Consider the following 22722-nt stretch of genomic DNA (forward strand, 5'->3'; position numbering starts at 1 on the left):
ATCAGGATTCCCAGAAACTTTTAAATGGAAGTCTCCAGAGTTATCTCCAGATTTCATCTCACCTCATCCTGCTTTTGGTATTTTCTACTCATGCAGAGAATTGTTTCCCCATGTGCAGCTCTTTAGGGTGTAGGAATTGGCTGCTTGATCTCAACGCAGAATAGCTCTGATTCTTAGTTCCCCAGAGCAGTCTGACTACAATAGCAGTCAGGGTGTTGGACTACATGGACCTTTGGTGTGGCACTTGTTTTCTTATCAGTAAAACAGAACTGTGTATAATTTGTGATTTTATACACACACATGGTCACACCTAAATTCCACACTAAGGTATCTCAAATTCTAAGACCATATACATTATTCAAGGTTGCATCGTTTTCACAGCAGTTTTTATTTGGCATAATTTATTCTGCTTCTGACATTATATATTTACATGGTTTTATTTACTGTGCATCTTTGGTAGCCATAAATCTTGATTTTTCCTTTTTTGGATGAAATCTGCAAGACTCTGAAAGCTGCTTTCTGTAGTAGCTTTTTGACTCTTCCATGGAATTGCAGAATAACCACACCTTACGGTGGTCACATAGGCTAGCATAAAGAAGAGCAGAACAGCTGACTATCAACATGCAGAAATATAAAGATGCTTTAAACTGAATGACCATTGGGTCTACTCTGACTGGCAGGGTCTCAAACAGAGGTCTACTGTATCACCTGACACCTGATCCTTTAAACTGAAGGTGCCAGGCACTAAGTAACATTATATTTGCCCTTCAGGACTTGGCATAGTAGCCCAAACACAGAGGATGTCCCTTTGTAGGTGGTTGCCTGTTTTGGGGATGGCAAAGGCTCGCTGGAGCCTAGCAAGCCTCTTTTTCTCTATACTCCCTTCTGCAGTGGCAGAGAACAGGTGACCTGCAGCTTATTGCACTACACTGGGGTGGGGGGGGGGGGGGGGGAAGGCCTGACACAACTGCAGGGTTGTTGTCCCTGAAAAGTAGCCCCTGGCTGTGCCCTATGTTTGCAGAGCCCTGGCTCTCTTCTCAGCATGGCTCCTTTCCCGCAGGCAGCATGAGCCGAGTAACCATAGAGATATCTCAGACAATGAGCGGAGTTCAGAGAGTGAAAATAGGGGAAACTTTATTCTCTCCTTCCAAATGGGACTCATGGTGAGTGAGTGAAACAGGTAAGCAGTTGGTTTAAGATGAGCAGAACTAATTTGTGATCCAAGGCTGTACAATTCATTGCTACCAAGTGCCGAAAGGTCATTGAAAGCCAACAACTCAAGTAAATTATTAGAAGAGTCTTTGGAGGTGGTTACTAGCCCCCAACAGGCCATTTTGTCTGCTGAGTATTGCAATTTGCAAAGTGCATTAGTGAAAAGACACACTGGACGGAAGAATAGAAGACAGAGGCAACCCCCTCACCGTGCTCTGTGTGGCCCTGCCACCTTGTTCCTAGGTTCTCCCTACAGTACAACGGAGCACAGCCAATCCAAGAGGAAGGGTGCCGATGCAGTCCTGCGGTCCACATATCGCTCATCTCAATTCTATTCATGACGGACAGGATAGCCCTGAGCTTGCAGTCCTCCAAGCAGGAACCTTGCCGTGATTGTGTCTGCCTCTCATTTCTTTTTCTTCCTTACCAAAGTCCAGCCATCTTCATGATCAGGGTCGGTGGGAGGAGGTGGACTGGGGTGTGGTCCGTTTGTGTTGCACTCCATGTCCTGAGGAAGAACCAAGGACATTGTAACTCACTGGTCCTAACTTACCTGACACCAACCATGAAATATGGCCTAAGGAGGATTGGCTTCCTGAGCATGCCCAAACAGCTGCCCCTGCACCAGGCCTTTCTATCTTTTGCTGCCCAATCCTGCTTCAGTTTTCAAAACAACTAACTCAGCAATGGACTTTTCAAGCGCAGTATCTCTGACTAGCATACAGGGTCCTGTGTTGAGGCCACGAGGAGAGCCCTGCACAGATAATTTTCAGTGCCGTGTTGGTGTGTCTGGCTCTCCCTCCAACATGGGCCACTTTCAATGCATTTTGCAGCTGGATTTAATTGTGTGGAATAGCAAAATCCATTTGCAAACAATTGTGAAAGTGGATTGAAAGTGCTAACGCTAGTTAGTTAGCCACTAAGCTAAACTAAACTAGCTGTAGCTTAGTGGGCCAAAGCTGGGCCTTCTCACGTTCAAGTCCACTCAGTCTCCAAAGAACAATACCTCTTCCTCTGACTCCTGCTCCTCCTCCTCACTGCTGCTTCCTTCAGCTGCCTGGGCTCTTGCAGCTATACTTGTGGCCTCCTGTTGCTTTTGGGCCAGGCGTGCAATGGCTTCCTGCACCGCTGCCCAATTTCCCTGCTGGCACTGGCTGAAGAAGATGCACAGTTGCTGGCTTACCTACAAGATGGGAAAGAGGGACAAACCTGTTTAGGAACCAGGGCAAGGTAAAGAACTGCAGTGATGCCCCCTCCGGAGCTGGTTAGAAGGGCACCTTCCTTCTATGTCATTAGTCTGCAGCCCAGACCATAGGCAGGAACTCTTGCTTGTAATGAACTTATGTTTCAACCAATCATCACAACAAGGGTAATAAAAGCAAACTTGCAGCTACAAAGGCCAACTGGTGGTGCTGCAGAGGTTCCTACTGCTTTGGCTGTCCCTTCCCCAGGCTGCCACATCTCCCCTAAAAGAGCACAGTCGGAGGGGGGAAATGGCTGAATCAGAGCTGGGGCCTGGGGGCTGTTTTTCGCATCTGTGCTGTGGCTCCATCAGCAACCTGCTGAATTCCGGAGGGCACCACGCTTAATACGACAGGAAGGCGCTCTTTGCAATGTCATTTTTTTCATGCTGGGGGTGGGGGTGGGGGCTTGCCAGTCTTTTGAGTCTGTGCTCCTGCTCTGCTGAGGGCAGGCTGTGATTACGAATGCCACGGCTTTGTTCCCTGAGCAGTTCGGGAGCACGCGATCTAGTCCTGTCACCCGAACAACGTGGCTGTTGGCACTGTAGACTGTTTTACTTCCATCACATCACTCTTATTTTAAACGGATGCAACTTTAAAGCTCCCTTCATTGTGGGGAAAGGAAAGGAAGGAGTTTGCAAACCACCTTACAGGAGAGATAGGTGGGATATAAATCAAACTCTTCTTTTTCCTGGCCATTAACTATAATTTTCAACACGACCAGATCTGTGGATATTTAAATCCGGAAACTGGTGCTGTGAACAGACTTTTAAAATGCCCCAGGTTTGCAGGAAAATCTGAAATATATATATTTGTAAAGCCCAAAATAAGCTAAGTAACCACAAGAACATTTACCAGCTTTGAAGATTTGATTTCTGACAGTATGAGACAGGGGGGAGGAAGAATGGAAGGAAGAAATAATATGGGGAAGGGGAAAATGAGGTGGCCCCTACAAGTCCTTGTGGGTGCTCAACCGTGCCACTGAGCCCAGAAACTGATTCTGAACAACTAGGCTACAGGTCTTCCTAGGAGATGCTGCCAGGGGAGGGAAGGCTGAAGACAGAGGCAGATAAATGCTGGCTGGCTGGCTGGCTGGGTGGCAAAGAGAGAAGGAAGCAGAAAAAGGGGAGTGCTTATTGGGGCTTTTTGGAAAGAAGAAATAGAAGAAGAAGAGTTTGGATTTGTACCCCATCTTTCTCTGATGTAAGGAGACTCAAGGTGGCTGACAAGCTCCTTCCCCTTCCTCTCCCCACAACAGGCACATTGTGAGGAAGGTGGGGCTGAGAGAGTTCTGAAGAATTGTGACTGGTACAAGATCACCCAGCAGGAATGTAGGAGTGCGGAAACACATCTGGTTCACCAGATAAGCCTCTGCCACTCAGGTGGAGGAGTGGGGAATCAAACTCGGTTCTCCAAATTAGAATCCACCTGCTCTTGACCACTACACCATGCTGGCAGGGGAAGGTAAAACAAGATGTTCCTTAGAAGTCCTTGTAGCTTTGTGCTTGTCAATTCCATTAGCTAAGCAGTAGATGCATAAAATTGTTCAGGTAAAACAGCCAGTTCCCACCTGACCTTCACAGGTAATAAGGGAAGTAAGCCACCAACGTCAGAAAACATCAGAAATGTTGTTGTTTTTCCATTGGCATATATGGCATAAGCAGAAGAGTGATGAAGAATCCCCTTCTCCATTTTTTAGGAAGTAGAGCTGTTAAAGGCCAAGAACTGTTCTTCGTCATTCAAGGGACCAGAAGTCTGGAATTCTGAGCTGCAACTAGTTCTGCGTATTGGTTTCCTGGAGAGTGGGGGTGGGTGATGAGATGTCAGGGAGAATACTTATATCTGAATCTCTCAGGGAGCAATCCTAAACAAGCCTACTCTAAGGAAAGCCTCCTATTTGTCACTTAGGCTTACTCCTCGGAAAGTGTCTTTAGGATTGCAACCTCAGTTTTCTAGGTGCAGAAAAGGTTTTCAAAAGCAGATGATCATTTAGTCACATTAGCCACACCTGCAGGCTAAAGCAATATATAGCAGAGCAACAAGACGGCCACCTCCTTAATTGTCTGTGAGAAATAACTCTAGGAAACATTGCTTGTTCTCAAAGATATTGGTCCAGGAAACATCCCATGATAATGACCTTCACAGGAGACATTACCACATTCCTTCCCAACAGCAATTATCCCCAAGAAACAAAAAGAGATAAGATATCAATTCATTATCTTGTGTAGAAGATACCTGGCTCAAGCTCCCATCTTCTATCACTGTGTCAAATTCATTGTTCATCATCTGTGCGAGGAAATCGTCTACCTCATCTGGCTCCAGGTCAACTGCAGAAAGGTTGGACCAAGGGACAAATACTGTAAGACCAGATTTTTATTGTGGATTTACCTACCCAAATCCCAATTAACTCCTTGAATTAATAACACAAACCATATCCTAGCTCTCAAACATCACTACTGTCATCACAGAACCTTGCTTCCCTGATTCGACCAAAGGTTTTTCAAGGATCCTTGGATTTAATAGTCAGCTTATTAGATGGCAGGTTCAATTTACATACTTCGGATTTTTAGAAGTATAATAAAAGTTACACTCCTGTATACACTTTGCCTCTATTATACTTCAGGATAGTTAGAGGAAGTTTTTTTTCATCCTCAGGAAATTCACCAAGGAGTTGAGATCTTGATGCACTGAATCCATCCACTAGTACCAAAACACAAAATGAATGTACAGACCCTCACTGTCACACCACACAGACAGTTCCTGACCAAGGTTGGGGGTTTGACCAGAAATGGTAAATTTCCAGAAATGTCAAAGCTTTTTTTGGGGGGTGGGGAATGGGGGGGGAGAGAATTTTTGCTGCCTCCTCAAAACACTGACATTTGGGAGGAAAAATAAAAATATATACTACATTTACTTATCAAGTGTAACCATATTTTATTGCTCTGACAGTCCCTATCTCTACTTCCTAACTTGCCCACAGTGTACTGATCCAAAAAAATCCACCCAAGGAAGCCCCTTAGAATTAGGAAAAAAACTAAAACCTAGAATAAAAATTGGAGAAGTAAAAATCCATCTGAAGCTACAGAAGCAGGCAACTCACTCACAAATGAAATGACATCGTATATGTCTGAAGTTGATCTAGAAAATGTCGTTTGCTAGCCTGATCTGATGAAGGCTCAGTAGCTAAGCAGGAATGGCCTGGGCTAGTACCTGGAATACCAGGGTTGCTTTGCAAAGGCAGGCAGTGGCGAAGGGCCTCCTCTTTTCCTTTGGAAATCCTACAGGATCACCAGAAGTCAGCTGGCAAAGATGGCAAAAAATGTGGTAGAATGTCTTTTAAAAATCTTCACACTAGACATTATGGAAGAATAAGAGACTGCCTTTAAAAAGGCATTTCACTCATTACAAAAAGGGGGAAAAATAAGTCCCCCCCCCCAAAGCTCCTTTCCCACTAAATTTTGCTATACCTTCACATTTCTTGTGTAAACTAATGATCCTTTGCTCAGTACACCCTCCCCATCTCTGACCACTGGCGTCGTTCTAGGTATAATCCAGTCCACAGAATCCAGAGGAGTCTGTAGCCTGCCTCAAGAGGAGGTTTTCTCGCTTGGGTATCTCACCGTTGCTTTGGAAGTACTGCTCCACAGCCCCCACCATCCATTCAGCTTTCTCTTGGCTGTATGCCCCGCCAAAGCCATTTTCAACTGCAATCTGCATTGGAGGAAGAGAAGGATACAGTCATTTATAAGATCTGGGTAGGTCTGCAACAAGCCAGTTCCCAAGGGAAAGTTCTCTTTGTATAGTACAAATGTATGGCCTGTTGCTCAGGGTTAAGGCAGATGTAATAGTTTAAAGAGGGGCAGAGGCAATCCAATAGTTCCTCCATTGCTCTTAAGCACGCAGTAATGCTTTTTTATATGTGGCGCTGAGTTCTGGGAAAAAAGAAGAAACTCTTCATTGGGGAGGGGGAGCGAATTTCTCCTCCCTTGCTGATTGTTTTAAAGCTATGATGGACCCGGTTTCATTGGTCAGCGGTACTGAGAAGACTACCATCCAACTCTCAAAGGTTTCCTCCCCCCCCCGCCCAATAACAAAACCTGTGTGATAATTAAAATACACTCAAACATGTATGCACCTTTAAAAAAACCCCTCTCAACCAGACTACCTGTTTGTGGAGTCAAGATTGATGGCTCAGCTCATGGGCTAATCCATCTTTTGACTTATATACGTCTGTACACACACAGCTGTCCTCCCACTACAAGAAGATGAGAAGCTTTAGCTGGTCAAAAATATGTTATCTGTCATTGCCTCTGACTATTCCAAAACTCCTGCTTACAGGAGCAGGCCACTCCATCGCAGACGCCAGTCTAGATGCATGTCATATGTGCTTCGGTATCACACTAACCTCTTCACTAGTAGTTTGGGGAGAGGCCGTGGCTCAGTGGTAAAGCATCTGCTTGGCATACAGAAGATTCTGGGTTCATTCCCTAGCATCTCCCATTTAAGGGATCAGGTTCTCTAGGTGCTATGAGAGCCCACTAGTGCAGGGGTAGGGAACCTGCGGCTCTCCAGATGTTCAGGAACTACAGAAAAGAATTCCCGTAATATCAGCATGTAATTGACCATGCTGGTAGGGGCCTGATAAGAATGAATTCTAATTTATCTGGAAAAGCTGGGATCCGCACTAGTTCAACCTTATTATTGACCATGCACTGGTGAGGGGTGATGAGGGAAGCCTAATTGGAAAACATACACTAAGATCCTGGAAAGCAGATCGTGACAGGCCAATGGTCTGACTCAGTATCATGTACGTGTGTTTATGAACAGAGATGTGAAAATTATACTATCTGGGAGCTACACTTCTTTTGTCACATTACAACATTTACAGATTTGAGGCATCTGGATAGGAAAACAACTATATGAGATGCCTTGAATTAAAGGTTTCACATTTAATGCAATTAATTAGTTAGCTAGCAAGGACTACATCAGATATAACAGTGAGGGATCCAAGGTGGGGCCTTCCTAGGATTTTTCGTCGGCAAACTGGAGCCAGGGGCGGGGGCGCGAGGAAAGAGATAGTTAACGCAAGGACAGGAGTGCTTCTAAGTGGGAGGAATAGAGCTGCCAACTGCCTTGAATGTCTGCTTACAGTGCTGTTATTTATCTCCACGCCATGAAAAGCTTCAGCTGCTCGTTTCTACACATTAAAAGGCTCCCATAAAGGGGGCAGGACGTTTCTCTCCAGCTCTCAGTGCTTTGTCCCTGTTTCTGCACAAGGAATCATCATTTTCATTTTGTTAATTGTTAATGTAACCTCTTTTTCCCATTCACAGTCACAGTTCAGCCCAAATGGTGAATACATGAAGTTAGGACTATTTTTTTTGCCTCACGCTCCATCACACCCCCCATAAAGTGAACCACACTGTCACTTGCTCATACCATCTGATGAGATTGGCTTGGAGATCTGGACAATCCACTTTGCTTCTCACCCTTCTGAGGAATTCACGTTTAGCTTCAAACTGACTGCTCACTACAAACTCCCCATTTATGAACAAATGAAGAGATCCCCACAGCTTCTTCCCTTGGTGAGAAATGTCCATTTACCACCATCTACTGTTTCTTGATGTCTAATCAGTTACTAATACACAAGAGGAGCTGTTCTCTTGTTTCAGGATTGCAGAGTTTGCTCAGTAGAACTCAGTGAGGGACCTTGTCAAAGGTCTCATTGGTTGAAGCATTATCAGGGTAATGGGGATCTGTTGAAGCAAGTGTTCCTGAAAGAGGGAATGAGAGGGTGTTGAAGGGTATTTTGAAAAAAAAACTTCTGGCAAATACTCCTTTTGCTGCTAGTCGGGATTTCCCCAAAAGCAGATTGGGGACAATAGGTGAGTTAAACGTAAGCAGCAGCCTTTGAGGTTGGTGCGAAAAACAGAGAAGTAGAATTATCTAGCACCCCACAGTTGACAGGTCGATATCGCTCAATTTTCACTTCAGCAGGATTCTGAGGCGGTTTTTATGCAAGGCAGTAGTATTCCAACTAAGACGTGAACCTCTGTGTTTAAAGATGAAAACACAAACTTGTTCAGAGCAAAACACAAGGTGGGAGCTAGATGGCGCTGCATTAGCACTGCAACCAACTCTTCCGTGAGATTTGTTGCAGATTAAGAGTGTGTTTGTGTGCGCGTGCGCGCGTGCAGGAGCATGACCAAACTGGGAGGGAAAACAAGCTCTGTTGCTTGCTGTGTTCACAGGAGCCAGAAGAGAAAGATCCGGGTAAAGGAGGATTCCTCCCCTCAATCATTTATTTCAGGTGATCAATTGTCTTGCAAACGTTCTTTCAACTACTGAAAATTTCTTGCAAAGACACTGCAATTAGGGTTGCAAAGTGACAACAGTTCAGGATTGGGTTTTTTTTACTGTTTACTCACCAAGTAGCGTGCCTGCTCATTAGTCTGGATTTGAGAGACAGAGTCAGAGTTGGTAATAACATTTCATCCAATAAAGAGTTAACATTTGAAGAAGCTGACAGTGGTTGGAGACAGGCACAGTAATTCTGCAAGATTGAATAACATGAGGACTGTTCACGTTAAAAAACGTCATTAATTTTAAGTTGTTTGAATATGGGGGGGGGGGGGGGTTTGGTACTCCTGTCAGTAATAAGTCTCAAGAAAGGTTTGTGTTTGGATTGTGTTGCTTCTCAGGGCAGTTGGCAATCAGGTGGCCGGCTTCTCCGCAATGCAGGCAGAGCCTGAGCCGCTGGCAATGAGCATAGAGGGTTTCCGCGGGACCCTGGGAGCCATGGCTCGCTGACCCGGTGCCCTTTGCGACCGGGGGGCAGGGGCTCGACCCCCTGTGGTGCTTGGTGCACTGGACCTCCTTCAGGCGGGCTTCTGTGTCTTCCACCAGACAGATCCAGCCCATAAGGGTGGGGATCCCCCGACACCAAGGCCCACTGGAGGATCTCGGGGTTCAGGCCATCCTTGAAGATCCTTTCAGGCCAGTTCTGCAGGCGACTTGCCAGCTGGCGGAACTTGGCCCCGTAGTCAGCCACCGAGCGGTTCCCCTGCCGCAGATGTTGCAGCCGGGCCCTTGCTTTTTCCTCGAGGAAAAAGTCCTTGAAGCGGTGGCGGAGTGAAACCATGAAACGATCCAGGTCACACAATTCCGGGGCGTCCTCTTCGAACAGGGCCACGAGCCACGCCAGCGGCTTCGCCTTCGAGGAGGGCCCCAATGTCGTACACTCTCTCAGCATCATTGGCATCATCCATCATTCTCATGTAGGCCCCCACTTGAACCAGGAAGTAGGGCAGGTTCTCGGGGTCCCCGTTGAAAGTCGCCTTCAACTCCCTTCTCCTCCTTGGAATCAGGGCTGGAGGTACCAGCGCCGCTGGAGCCGGGGCCCCACCTGCGGGCGCTGCACCTGCAGCAGCGCCACCGCCGTCTGGAGCTGCAGTCAGGCCCAGGGGATTTTGAAGTGCCAGGTCGGTCATCTGGCATTGCATGGCCCTCAGCTTGCGGCGCATCTGATCTCGCTCTCGTTGCAGGGCATCCCTCTCTCTGTGGAGGGTCTCGGCCTCGTGCCACCATCTCACTGCCTCGTGGTCTTGACCACGCTCGAATTGTAGTCCCCAACAATTGCTGGCCCCCCGGTCCCAGCCACGAGTCCCGGCGCCCCAGGGAACAGCCGATGCGATCCCATCCGTACCCCTCAGCCAGGGTCTCCACTCCGCGGTCCGGGTGAAAATGTCCTCTGGCAGGGGCCCTGGGGGGGTCCCTGCCAGTAGTCCAATCATTGTTGTCCGACCCACTGTCGGAAGAGATGGTGTGGTTCCCTTTCTGCCCAGCCACACTGCGAGTAGGTCTGGGTGAAGAAAAGCGGATCCAGTGGTAGATTCAGCTAAATGTAAGGGTCTGGTACTCCAGTCAATAGTAAGTCTCAAGAAAGGTCCAAACGCTTTATTAGAACTGTGTCAAGCCCAACAGCCAGGCAGCTGAATCTGAGATCCAAGCTCCCTGGCCCCAGTATATACCTTAGGGTTACAGTTTGGTTCAACCCATAAAGCCCCCACCTTTGCATTCCCCCCAATATCAGCATGAGAAGAGACAGTAATACAGTTACATTGTTTTGGGAATAGGCGAGTTACTCCCCGAGAAAGAAAGATTAGAAGTCCTCGGCAAGCTCTATTGAACTAGTTACACGCGAAACAAAGAACAGAAACCCCGTGGCCTGGGGGCAAGGAGACAGCGAGCCCAGCTGGGGCTGGGCAGTATACGTGCACGCTGGCAGGCCAAGGATGGCGCGGCCTGACTGGGGGGGGGGGGCTCTCCTCTGCATCTCGAGGTCATCTGCAGGCAGGCATTAATCCTGCTTTTCAGGTATAAGCAGGAAAAGAAAGAAAAGCAAGTCTGGAGAGATATTGTTTAATAGCAGTCTCTTAATTATTTGATTGCTTAATTGCTAAGTATAGACATTTGTAAATCCCAGTCATGCCACTCATACCAGAATAGCGATAAAAGTAATAAAATACAGCTCGACAGGGTTAAAATGTAAAATATAAGTTAAAAATTGAGGTTGAAATAAATTAAAAACTGAGGAGACACAACCTTACTGCTAATCCCCTGCCTGGATTCCCCTTCACTCCCCAGCCATTAACTTGCATTTGTTTTGCTAGTGGTTGTGGTCCTTATTGGTATCCTTAATTGGACGATATTTCCAACCAGAGGGGAACCAGCTTGCCTAGTAGGAGTTTCTATATGTTGGCTGCTCGTCATGCTGGCATTCATTTGTTTGGGCCTAGGGTACTTTTACTAACCTCTGATGGGCATTATCTCTGGCCTTCACCTGCTGGGGTTTTAAATAACTTCCAAGCATTACCAAGAGATCTCACTTTTCTTATCTGTCTCTGTTGAAGTGATTTTTAAATTGCCTCAAATGTAATTGTGCTAGATTTTCTGGGCAATTTTTCAGCTGCATGCTTGCCTTTGGAAGTCCAACTGACTATATCTCTGTCATCTGATAAAAGTGACTAACAGTAATGGGACTTTTGTGGCAGCTTAATTCTGGAAAGACCACCCCACATCCCTTCTAAGCTTGCATTACCACGTTAAAACTTACTTGGTTTACCGGACATTCTGTTGATTATACGGATGGTTGGTTGATTTTGCATCTGCCTGCCCACTTTTTCAGTCCTTATTGATGGTACCTTCATTTTTTTGTTCTCTGCTTTCACTCTTCCCCATGTAATAACACTTATTTTTGAGGTAATCTGTTTACGAGTGCTCTCTGTTTAGTTTATATCCATTGTTAATTATGCTGATTTTTTTAAAAAAAGTTTTAATAGTTATTTATGTTTAAAGCTCTTGATTACTTGATTTAACTATCTTGTAAAATCATCAGCTGCCTCTAATACCAACATCTGGCAGACTTCGTGATATACAAAGTGTTTAAGTGAATAAGTAATTTAGCTTCTAAACTAAATACGTAGGCCAGCATCGGCTGGAAACTCTGGCCTGGTGCCGTACATTCAAGTTTTGGGCCAGGATTTGTTTTAATCGAGATGAACTGGACTATACATCCCAGGGATGCTCCATCCTCCACACAACCCAGTGGTGGGTTAAAATCGAAGCCAAACTTAATGAGTTGGGCATTTCCTTGGAGGACCTGCTAATGCTAACAGAGCAGGAGGTCTATGGGGCTATGAAGAAGAGACTTTTTGACAGAGAGTTTCAACAGATGCTAGAGGAAGCTAATAAAACCTGTTCCCCGATCTCTCTGGGAATACCTGTGGATAGATTAATTGTAGCCCAGTACCTTTATCTCCTGGTTGAGGCCCGGTGGCGTAGAGCAATCACCTTAGCTAGGTGTAATGCCCTGCCTTCTTCCTTTAGCCTTGGACGCCACCTTGGAATCCCACATAAAGAAAGGAAATGCCTGTGTGGCATGGGTTCTGTGGAAACAGTATCTCATATGCTGTTGAATTGTCCTTTTTATGAGATAGGTAGGAAGAAGCACATAATCCCCTTCCTGCATGGAAGTGAAGGCATTACAGATAAACAGAAGGTTATATATCTTTTAAACAGCCACAACTACGAGCTGTTGGAAGCGGTGGCTAAATTTTTAAATGGTGTTATTTTAACTCGTCAGAAATTGTAAAGTTGTAAAGGCTGTTATTATCTTGCTAAGTTGGTCTTAAACAATTTATATGCCATTAAAGGTATTCGAAATCGAAATCGAATAAAACTAAATACGTGCTAAACTAAATACATTTTATTGCCAGGGGTTTTATTATGGCTTTTATTATAACTTGCCCTGAGTCTGTAAAAAAGAGCAAAGAATAAATCTAAATAATAAATTAAAAAATAGCGCCATGCTCACTATTTCCAGCTGCTCTAACTCATCTTGTCATAGTTATGTAACTTCACTGTCCCTGTCTACACAACCAGGGGCAATAATTGAACAAAAACACAACTTAATGGTGTGTTAATTCTCATTTGAATTGGTGGTGTCTAACCCCTCAACAGTCCCAACTCTGCTTTCCCTGTCCTGGGAGAAACTAAAAATATTCACATTTTAAAGCAACAGTCCCCTTTTGTTTCTGTTTGCATCATGCAGTGCCTGTGACATTAGATTTTATATAGAAGCCTCTACTGTAAGTACTATACATGCCCCTACAATGGAAGCTGGAAAGATTATGGTACCTGTTACTAAGATATCGCAGATAAATTGACAGAAAATTTATTCTTTTAAATGTATTTTACTGATTTTTTTAACCTCTAAACATTTTTCTTTAAGATTGGTTAATTTCTTCTCCAACTCTGATTGTGACAACCATATAAGGGCTATAATGGCAGTTTCATGAAATATTGGAGAATATGAGATTGGAAAAAACTTTCTTCAACTTTGCACAAACATATTTTATTCCCGGACCCAAAAGTAGTGCTGAAATATGTTGCTTAGGCTAGATCCTATTTAACATGGGCAGTGGGTGGGTTTACAAATAGTATAGATATTTAAGCTTAATAAAGTTAAAGAACAAATTACTAAAGAACAGTGAAGTAACTGATTTGATTAAGATGTACTGAATTATGTGTTTATGTAATGGGTCGGTGTGGTAGATTAGATTATGTTTGGGCAACTGTAAATGTGGGTCATTTGTTACATGTTAATATTTGTTGATGTCTTATGTGTTTTAATGGTTTTATGTGTATTCTGTGTTCAGTGTTTTTTTTAAAGAAGAAAATTAATAAAAAGTATTATGTAAAAAAAACAAATAGACATTGGGGAGAGTACTTTTAGAAGAACTTGCTTTTGTGAAATGGTACCGGAGATGGGGAGAAAATGAGGAATTAATTATTCTTAGAATGGAACAAAAGCATGTTCTCAAGTTCTACTTTAGTAGTGGAGAGTGGAGTCGTATTTAAAGTTCTAAATGCCAACACTGTGTGAGGGGGAACCTTGAGTACAGTAAGAGAAAAGAACTCTGCATAACAGGTGCAAACACACCAGACCACCAGGGTGAAACAGTGCTTAGCAGGCCATTCTAAGATCTAGAAAACCTCAGTTCAAATGCTTGCTGGGTGACTTTTGAACTTGTCACTTTCAGATTACAGGGTTGTTGGAAGAGCAAAGCAGAGAAGGGAGAACAGCATATGCTGCTCTTAAGCACCTTGGAGGAAAGAGTGGGATACACAATATTTTAAGTGTATAGAATATGTTTGGATAACTGGAGCTCCTCAGTTTTAGCACAGCAACAACCTGTACATCACATTTTCATCGCATTGTTTTCATGTACATTTGTTGAAGGAAACTGTATTGAACACATATGAAGATACCTTATATTGCTCCATCAATATCAGTACAGTCTACTCAAGACATCCCCTACAGCCAAATTGTTTGAACCTAGGACCAGACAAGCAGATGCGCCACCCCTGAAACACAGCCCTTCCTCTTGACTACGGAGTTCACAGCATGGTAGTTTCCAATCAGGCTAACCAGCAGCTTCTGTGAACACTAGTGACTTGCCCTAAACTGTTCTCAAAGCAGATACTGCTACTTGCTGATCATAATTTTTCCATTTGTTGTAACACATCTCACTGCTGGAACAGTTTCCAAATGAGACTGAGTCTTTCCCCAGCCGGGGCCATAATTCTATGGGAATCAGTTTAATCAGATGTGTTCAATGTATTGTCGAAGGCTTTCACGGCCGGATTCAACTGGTTGGGTTGGGTTTTCCGGGCTGTGGCCGTGGTCTGGTGGATCTTGTTCCTAACGTTTCGCCTGCATGTGTGGCTGGCATCTTCAGAAGATACACCTCTGAAGATACCAGCTACAGATACAGGCGAAACGTTAGGAACAAGATCCACCAGACCACGGCCACACAGCCCGGAAAACCCACCACAACCAGTTTCATCAGATTTCATAAAATTTACCTCGGTGTAAAAACTCATAGGTGCAAGCTGCCCGTCAGTCCCTTCGGCTACTACATCTCGTGGACACGCGAACCCCGAGTACAAATTTAGCACCCCAAGTACGAATCCGCAAACCATGGCAATGCAAAACCCAAAAGAGAGCCTGTTATCTATATGGAATAATAGATACGGCTCCGGACTTGTGAAGATATCGGTGGGTATCTTCATTCTGATAAAGCAGGCTACTTGTAAAGATTCTGATAATCTTAAATCAGGCTTTCTTCCGAGTCTACAGAAACCGTACCTGCAAGGCAGGCCAGTTGGCCAGCACAGCTTTTACGCCTTGGCTGAACAGGCCACGTGTTTCCTCCTCCTTTCTCGGCGTCGCCATCGCAGGCTGCAGACAGCCAGAAAGTCGATCGCGGAATCGTCGATAAAGAGCGCCCGGCGCATATTGAACGGGAGGCTGCCCACAGAAAGGCGAGCGCCGAATGATGGATGGTTCTATAGAATTTTGCGGTTCGAGTCCCGCTGAGCGCTTTGCGGGAGGGTCCGATTGCGGCTCGAAGCCGACAGCGTTGAACCAGATTAACGATAATTAAATTGGGCGATTCTCTTTTTCTTAGGCAGGCAGTTTAGAGGTCGTTTCTAGGCTCTTGCGCAGGGGCGTCCAACTGTGGCTTGCCAGGGGTTCAAGGACTACGATTCCCATCAGCCTCTGGGGCAAGCCACAGTTGGGACACCCCTGCAGTGAAACGTTATCGAGCTTGTCCCACAGACAAAAACACGTGTCCGACTCTCTTGGTAGGCAGGAAAAGCACAGACGTATCTCGTCCGCAGGCGGGGCCTTTCGCGTAGGCCTCGCCCGCCTCCAGGAGGTTGAGCCTGGGCTGACAGTTTCCACCGACTGGAGGTCGCAGGGATTTATTCTTCCTCGCCTGCCTTTGTTCTTTGTGCTGTCCTACACCGTGGGGTGGTTGTTCTTGTTAAAAGCAAAAAACTGCCAGGCGGTCCCGATGTTGCAACCTGCGGCTCTCCAGATGTTCATGGATTACAATTCCCATCAGCCCCTGCCACCATGGCCACCAGTTGGCCATAGTGGCAGGGGCTGATGGGAATTGTAGTCCATGAACATCTGGAGAGCCGCAGGTTGCAGACCCTGCCCTGGACGCACGCTCGTTCTCGCTCCGCCGGGCTTGTGCCAGTCAGTCAGACGTCTGGTCCCAAGTACTCCGGTTCTGAGGGCGTCTATCAAGGGGGAGCCTCCCCGGACCCCCAAACGACACTCGGAGCAGCTCAGACTACTGGCCTCAACCACACAAATGCGTGTCACGCAGGGGCCCAGGAAAAATAAAGGCTGACGAACAAGATCGTGACTTCTTGTACCTGGTCTCGGTTGTGTGACTGTTAAGAACCCGCATAAAGCGAGGAAAGCAAAATGGCGGACCTCACTCCTGACAGAAAGCACTACAAACCCCAAGAGCCCTTGCGCGCAAAGCTCCAATGGAAGAGGGGCAGCAGCCGAGGCCACCGCCCCATTGTCTGGCGGGAGACTTGACTGCCGGGCTCGCGCGCCGCTTTTGGCGAGGCCCTCTGTCTCCCCCGCGGCGAAGGGGCGGAGGCTCGTGAGGCCAAAAGGGCCCCTGGGGCGGCGGCCTTCTCTCCCCGGAGGCTCCTTGTCCGACTGGCCGCAGCTCCTCTGGGCTATTCGCCTGCCTCCCCCGCAGCTCCCTCCTGACGGGAAATTCCCCGCATTCGCTGACCCCACTGATTTAAACCTCTCCGCCCCTCCCCATTTTAGGGCGTCCGTTTCTTGACCCAACCTGTGGGTCTCACAGATGGTTCTGTAAGCTCTCCTGAAGAGGAGCGCCCTCCTCCTCCTCTTCTGGAGTTCGCCATGTAATGATCCTAAAGACGGTACCTGCAGCCTCGTTTGCTTCAGTGGACTTTGGCTGGACTTCATGGACTACAATTCCCATCAGCCCCTGCCAGCACAGCTAATTGGCCATACTGGCAGGGGCTGATGGGAATTGTAGTCCACGAACATCTGGAGAGCCACAGGTGGCAGGCCCCTGGCTGGAGCAACTGTGCGGTGAATAACAGCAGGCCTGGCAGCTCCCGTGGAGCTCTGCCAAGCTGCGGCAATCGGCTGTGAGCATCCCCACGAGCGAGCGCGTACGCACGCACGCACACGTGTGCAGGCCCCCGTGTCCCTTCTCGAGCCGGTCTGGTCGCGCAGGGGGGAGCCTTCCCGTGGCGTCTCCAGCAGGCCGGATTTGTGGCCGAAGACGCTGCTCTGGAGGTGGGAGGCAGTCAGTTGGTCTTCAACTGCCTGACCGGCCCCGGCGAGGATCTTTGGACTGTTGCCTTTTAAAACATTTTTAATCGCCATTTTTTCGGTGGTGCTGGTGGGGGGACTCCCATCTTGCTCTCCTGCTCTCACTCTTCCGAGTTCTCGGCTCTTCTGAGTTGCTCGGCTCTGAGGGGCCTATAAAGGGCGGCCTCCCTGCGACCCCGGCCCTGAAAGACGCCTCGGGCTGGTGAGACAGGCTCAAGGCCCTCCTGTGACCAGCTTAACCCATCTCTCCCCTCCCCCCCCGCTGAGACAGGCTCAAGGAGGTGCCTGGCTGGGGAAGTCTGCGACGCCCATTGGGGAGGGGTCGGCTCAGGGCGCTGCCCCAGAGGTGGAAAAGGAGGCTGAAAAAGGGGACAGGCCCTGAGGGAGGGAGCCCCCCCCCCCGCTCAGCAGCAGCAGCTTCTCCCTCCAGGCCTGGCTTGTTGGTCTCCCCCAGCAGACCCCCCCGCCCCCCGGGAAACAATTCAGGTGGAGCCCCTGGTTTGGGTGAGATGAGGGTGGGCAGCTGGACTCCACTGAGGCAAGAAGACCTCAGCGCCCGTTGCCTTCCAGAGAGTCACTGAGCACGCAGTTGGGTCCTCTGCAGTGAAGATGATCAATCCCATGTCTACATCAGACCCCCTGTTCACAGTGGTTTTGTGGAAGAGGTAATTTTTATCCCATGCAGATTCCCCCCCCCCCCGGACATTGTGGTGATGGGAAATAACTTACTGGTAGTCCCTGGCTTGGAATCCTATCCTTTTTGGCTCTGACCCATGCTGATGGAACTTCCTCCCAAGTAAGACCTGGGCTTTGCAGGGTTTGTTGCAGTTCTGCAGAGCCTGAAATGTTCTGCCAGGTTTATGGTTGAGGTCAGCAGCAGTTTTCATCTATAGCTGGCCTCCCCTCTTCCTTTAACCTTTTATTCCTTCTCTTTTAATTATCTCTGAAAGTGTTTTTTTCCCCTTGGCTGAAGCTGCAGTATTCCTTTCTCGCCTTTTTCTCCTCTGAAAGGCTCTTACTGTTTGTTTACAGTGCCAGTGGAAAATTGCTCTTTAAGGTTTTAAAGTGTGTAATATGGTATTACTGGTTAGTTTTATGATGTAAGCCATCCTTAGCCCTGCCTAGTCAGGAAAGGGCAGGTTGGAAATTGAAATTAAAATAAAGAAATCGCACTGGATAAAATTCTGTTTTATAGAATGCGTAGGAACTCCATTCTCTGTACAGGTAGGTAACTTTACAAGGCACGCTTATTAAAAAAAACATTTTAGTAGTTACCAAACTTAATTGTCTCAACAGAGTGACTGAAAGGGGGCTTATAGAACAATCCTTCTAATTAGAATCCTACTCCTTCAACTGAAGTTACTCCCAGAAAAATATTCTTAAGGTAGTTCTGTTAATCAGATTTTTGTGTATTGGATATTGGTTCCACTTTGTAAGTCTTGATAGACCATTGCTTTTTGGATATTAGCCCTAAATGTTTGTTTATGACACGTGTGTGTATCACATAGATTTCGAGCTGATGTTGCTTTTGAGGAGGCTACCAATTAGCAAAATTTCATAAAATCAATCAAAATTGTATAAAAATTTAAAAGGAAGCATGAGGCCAGCATAAAATCAGTGACCTAGATTTTCTAGATTAAAAACAAATGTAAGAAGTCTTATGAGAATCTTAAACCAGCAGCATTCTGCTAAAATAAACCTGTAATTTACGCTAAAGGGCAGTGAAGGGGAGAGCATTACTCCCCCTTAAAGTAAAGCAGCAAATAATCGGAAATACAAAGAGCTTGGGAAAATAAAACATTTTCACATGACATCAAAAACTCAACAGAAAGGTGCAAGGGACTTTTCTATAGGGAAGGGGTTCCATAGTCTGGGTGCCTCCAAAAACTCTTTCTCTGACTCTGATGCTCTTCCACACATGCAGAATAAAAGTGGATTGTTTGAAAGTGGATTTTGCTGTTCCACACAGTAGAATCCAGGTTCAAAGTGCATTGAAAGTGGATTGAAAGTGCATTATTCTGCATGTGTGGAAGAACCAGTGTAGTGTAGTGGTTAGTGTCAGAGTAGGATTTGGAAGAATCAAATTCACATCTCCATTTTGCCATGGAAGCTTGCTGGGTGACCTTGGGTTGGTCACATACTCTCAGCCTGCTTCGTGTGTTTGTTGTAAGGATAAAATGGAGGAGAAGATAATTATATAAGCCACCTTGGGGAGAAAAGTGAGGTATACATGGAATAAATAAAATAAATACTTCTGAAATGAATGGCATAAAGAGCAGTCTCTAAGACCAAGCTAAGCTGATACACAAAGTCATGTTTGAACAAGGCTACCTTTGAATGCTCAGGTGCTGGGCTGTGTGGGCTTTGGGAATTTAGAATTATGTAGAAGTTAGAATTATGACTGGAAGCAAATTGGCTATTACTATTGGGCTTTCATAACAGGCCAGATGTGATTCCTGTACCTTGTGCCCCCAATCTTGCTGCTCCAGTTTGAACTTTCCAAACTTGTATTTCAATCAGCCCCACATAACATACCTTGTAGTAATCTAATGTGATCAGAGCAAGGATAACAGTGACCAAATCTAGTTTCTCTATTGCCCTAGCAGGTGATTCTTTGAAAGCTAGTTAAAGATGCTGCATGCTATTAGGGGCAGGGGATGTAACCCCAGCCAGGCCAGGCTGACTCCTCAGTCTCCGGTTGGCTATATTAGCAACCAACAGCCCATCAGTCTTATCTGTAATATGCTTCAGTTAAAAGGTGTTCATCCAGCTCAGGTACTTGTCCAGAACATCTGCTGCCTTGCCTGACACATCTGTTGTCTCACTTGCTCCAAACAATGTTTTTCGCACTGCATCTTCAAGAAACTCTGCCCCTTGACTTTTCTGCTCGGAAACTCCTTTGCACTAGTGGACTTTGGGAGACTTTTAGAAAAATGACCTGCCCTTGCCAAAGCACCACAGACGCAACTATCTCTTTAACGATAGGTGTCAAACTCATGGCCCTCCAGATGTTATGGACTACACTTCCCATCATCCCCTGCCAGCATCATGCTCCATAACATCTGGAGGGCCGCGAGTTTGACACCTTAAACCCTTCCAGCCATTATCGTACAACCTATTCTTCAAATTAGATAGGAGAGAGGGTTTGGAAACAATTAGGAATGATACAAAAGGTTTGGGGTGCTTGGTGATGTATTCCTGTGCTTTGGTCATTGCAGTGTGCTGAATCTAGTAAAAAAGAAATGGATTTGAATCATTATTGTGTAGATTTTCAGATGTAGAAGAGTGCTAAACATTTATTTTTTTAAAACTATGATATGAAAATTAAGAAGAGTGCATCTGTACATTATCTTACTGTTCCTTTAAATTTTGCCAAATGTTATTCAGTTACTTGAACTGATCCGGAATAAACATTTTAAGACCAGCATATTGATACTGTATTACTCTGGATAAGAAGGTTTAGTTTCTTGAAGCATATTTGATCCGTATGTTCTTGGAGCCAGTAGAAGAGGGTGATGCAGTGAGTTATATGTTGGAAATTAGGTCTTGTGGAAATAGGGTTTTGATTTGTGTGCAAGTGTGTTTGGTTCCTCATTAGAACTGGTGCATTCTGAATTCCATGTTGTTTGCATCTCGAGCTACTTAGAACCTGTGTGTGCGTGCGTCTGTATGCATCCCTTGTTCTCTGAGCTTGGAGTAATCTGTCCAGTCTATGTGCAGCCTAAATGAGACAGCAGGTGTCTGCACAAGTGGGAGACCAGATGATTTGGAGCTCCTTCTTTTCACTCAGAGAAGCGGAAATCTCCACCAGTGAGGATGCCAACGAATATCTGTTCCTCTGACATCCGGTGAGATGCCTTTGTGCCCCTTCAGTCTCTGTGCTTGTGTGCGTCTGCAGCTCCGTCCCCCCTCCCCAAGTAGGAGAGATGGTTTAGGCTGAGGGAGTTCGCTCCATTGAGATTTTGTCATGTGCAGCTATAGAAGGGCTGCCTCTGCCGTCCCCGCCTCCTCCTCCTGCTTATGCTGATGGGGGCGGGGGGGGGGGGGTATTTCCTGAGAATAGTACAGCCCAGGCAGAAGGTAGAAGGAAGAGGGTTGCTCTTCACCTGCTTAGCAGACGAGGTTCACCATTACCCGGAAGTTCTTCTTTGCAAGGAGGTGGGGGGTCTCTTCTCCATTGATGCATGGGTGAGCATCTCCCCTCCCTTTGCTGCTTCCATGGGGGCTGATTGAGAAGAGTCCCCAGAGATGGAGAGCTGCGTCTCCCGTGACACTTGCCCACTCCCTCTGGGTAAGAAGGCGGGGGGGGGGGAGCAGGATCTTTTTTCCCAGAGGAAGGGTGGGTAGTGAGAGAGCGAGGAAGAGGAGGGGGTCTGAGTGGCTTTTTGTGCACGTGACTCCAGTCCGTCTGGCTGGATCGTTGTTGGTGCTGAACCCTGCTGGAGCGGAAGATGGTTTGAGCCTGGGATGGATGGGCTGATCCAGAGGACCAGGACTTGGAAAGGAATGTCTTGGAAATCAACAGGACTGAGTTGCCAGAAAAGGGGCTGTGGCTTGGAGGTATCAGCGCAGGGGAGGGGAGGGGGCTCGAAAGCCCCTTTGGATTTCATGTACAAGCGGTGTTTGGTGTTGGAAGGACAGGTGGGGTGGGGGTGGAACGGGGTGGGGGGCATTTCTTTGTGGGTTGAGGCTCGGGCTCCCAAGTGATGGGATGGAGAGCCGCTGGAGCTGGGATTTTAACCTGATCTTTTATTTAGCATGTGTGGAGGGGACAGGCAGAGCCCCAGAAGTCCAATGGGCTGGCCGGAGGACCAGGCACCAGCCTGGGTTTCTTTTCTGGTTAGATTGGTGTGTTTGCCGGTCATAGTTCCTCCTGTCCAAAGCACCTCTTTTTGTTTTTCTGGACTCCTTTTCTTTTTGGATGTGGTTTCTGCTCTGCTTTGTTTTTCATGGACTCTACCGTTATATGGTATTAGCCTCATCCTGCAAGATTTTTTTGAAGACCTTTTGTGTAGCTCCTCCTCCACCCCAAGGAATTTGGCAGACTGGATTCATTCGTGTGTGTCCCCCACCCCGGTTGCCCCAAGGAGGGGGTGACATATCTGAAGAGACCATTTCCTTTAAAGAACTGACAACACTTGTTTGGCCTTGATGGGGAAATATTCTAAGCCTAATTCTTCTTAGAAGACTTTTATTAAGCTGGAACCATTCTTCGTAAGTGTGGGTCTGCTCTGTAATTTATATTATACCATTTTGGAATTTGTCTGGATACCTTTAGGCTGCATTTCGAGTTAAACTCACATCCTACTGCAGGCGCATCTGTTGGTTGGTGGTTTATATATGTTTCAGGGTTTCTGGTTATGCTGCACTATTTTTCCTATGACTTGTGATGGTAGAGAAGGTATTTAAATCCATCCTGTAATTTCCAGACTTCCCAATGTAGTTTCTGTTGCCTTTAATTAAGTCAGCACTTGAGAGCCGAGCTCCAAAAGTTGGTTTCTTGGGCATACATGCATGCAGAAG

At 46.4% G+C, this 22722-nt stretch overlaps 2 protein-coding genes and 1 long non-coding RNA gene across 23 annotated transcripts in view; 1 reads left to right on the forward strand and 2 right to left on the reverse strand.

Moving 5' to 3' along the window:
• LOC125429710 overlaps window positions 1-22722 on the reverse strand; it is a 398924-nt gene that overhangs the window by 7877 nt on the left and 368325 nt on the right. The gene's annotated exons all lie outside the window — the stretch shown is intronic.
• Window positions 370-15638, reverse strand: TSR2 (TSR2 ribosome maturation factor). Its single transcript, XM_048491073.1, has 5 exons — window positions 15166-15638; window positions 6074-6164; window positions 4689-4780; window positions 2219-2395; window positions 370-1720 (listed from the first exon to the last, which is right to left on the reverse strand). The coding sequence occupies exons 1-5, from the start codon at window positions 15250-15252 to the stop codon at window positions 1619-1621; spliced, it is 549 nt and encodes a 182-aa protein (XP_048347030.1). The 5' UTR covers window positions 15253-15638; the 3' UTR covers window positions 370-1618.
• Window positions 17697-22722, forward strand: part of WNK3 (WNK lysine deficient protein kinase 3) — a 143583-nt gene continuing 138557 nt past the window's right edge. For 15 of the 21 annotated variants that reach the window (XM_048491034.1, XM_048491044.1, XM_048491042.1 and 12 more), the window contains exon 1: window positions 21146-21490. The gene's annotated coding sequence lies outside the window, so the exon portion shown is untranslated. Of the gene's footprint in view, window positions 17865-20913; window positions 21048-21145; window positions 21491-21583; window positions 21760-21897; window positions 22414-22722 lie in introns of those variants that run through there. The other 6 variants (XM_048491036.1, XM_048491040.1, XM_048491038.1 and 3 more) reach the window with 6 other exon arrangements.

The sequence above is a fragment of the Sphaerodactylus townsendi genome, linkage group LG03 (genome assembly GCF_021028975.2).
Source record: "Sphaerodactylus townsendi isolate TG3544 linkage group LG03, MPM_Stown_v2.3, whole genome shotgun sequence".
Lineage (NCBI taxonomy): Eukaryota > Metazoa > Chordata > Lepidosauria > Squamata > Sphaerodactylidae > Sphaerodactylus > Sphaerodactylus townsendi.